The sequence below is a fragment of the Etheostoma spectabile genome, chromosome 13 (genome assembly GCF_008692095.1).
Source record: "Etheostoma spectabile isolate EspeVRDwgs_2016 chromosome 13, UIUC_Espe_1.0, whole genome shotgun sequence".
In the NCBI taxonomy this organism is placed as follows: domain Eukaryota; kingdom Metazoa; phylum Chordata; class Actinopteri; order Perciformes; family Percidae; genus Etheostoma; species Etheostoma spectabile.
In genome coordinates, this window is record NC_045745.1 from 27,366,253 (window position 1) to 27,367,430 (window position 1,178).

General features: G+C 46.5%; 1 protein-coding gene across 3 annotated transcripts in view; it reads right to left on the reverse strand.

The window, feature by feature from the left end:
- The window catches only part of LOC116700585 (Down syndrome cell adhesion molecule-like protein 1 homolog), a gene marked incomplete at its 5' end in the record, with an annotated part of 54,215 nt that overhangs the window by 22,417 nt on the left and 30,620 nt on the right, over positions 1-1,178 (reverse strand). For 2 of the 3 annotated variants that reach the window (XM_032533899.1, XM_032533898.1), the window contains 2 exon segments: positions 186-482; positions 848-1,123. In XM_032533899.1, coding sequence (XP_032389790.1) covers positions 186-482; positions 848-1,123 — 573 coding nt within the window. 3 annotated transcript variants of the gene reach the window in all.

The window sequence follows — 1,178 nt, forward strand, 5'->3', positions numbered from 1 at the left end:
TATAAAGATAGATAGATAGATAGATAGATCTAAAGATAGATAGATAGATAGATAGATAGATTGATAGATTCATAGATAGATAGTAACTGTGTGAAATGCAAACTAATCTATGCCTCTCACTAGCCCTGGTGTGTTTGTATGGAGTCAGGTGTAGAGTGCATTTATATTGAAAAGCAGACAGGCACCTCTTACGTTTATGCGCGCTTGGTACTCGGCGCTACCGGCCGAGTTGCGTGCGACGCAACGATACACTCCCCCATCTCGAATGAGCGGGCTGCTGACGTTGACGTGTGACACGGTCAAGCCGTCTGACAGGGTGTACTGGCTGGTCTTGTAGGTGGAGTCTCGGACCACGGGCTCGTCGTCCAGCGTCCAGGTGATGGAGGGGGGTGGGGCTCCTTTGGCCCCACACATGAGGGAGAAAGGCTCGCCGGGGTTCACCACCCGCTCGCTGAAGGAAGACACAATACGAGGAGTTCCATCTGAGAGGAGACAGAGACAGAGACAGAGACAGGTGGTGTCAGTGGTGACAAATTCAGACAGAAAAGCAGCATTTAGATCCGTTTATGAACATCTCTGCTGTCTTTTGAAAGCCAAATGATTTTGTCTATTTATTCAATGACAAACAGTTCTGTGGTGTCCTTTTAATACATCTATCAATGGTATTTGCAACAACAAACGATTTAGGCACCAGTATTCAGATGAAGAATACAAGTCAACAGCTTTACATTTAAAGAGCATTGTTTCTGGTCACTTTGCTGTAACAATGCTGTGATAAAATGCCTGCTGCACCTGTTCATACAGAATGTGCACTTGTTTAGTTTCCCGACAGTCTCTGTCTACATACCCTCTAGCAGAATAATGGAAAAGTCCTGAGCAGTGTGGCCCTTTCGGGAGGCGAAGCATTGGTAGGCCCCAGAGTGGAACTTCTGCGCAGCAGTGATCTGCAAGGTGTCGTTGTGTTGTCCCTGGATGGAGATGTGCTGGTCAGGGATGATGGGCTCTGTGTTGCTGTACCAGTTGATGGTGTATTCTGGAGAGCCCTCCACAGTGCAGGTGAAGAACAGTGTGCTGCTGATGCCAGTTTTCAGATTCTTAGGGGACAAGGTCACTCGTAGTGGATCTGAGAGAAGGACACGTTTGTTAGAACACAGATGTATTTAAAAAAAAAAAAAAAA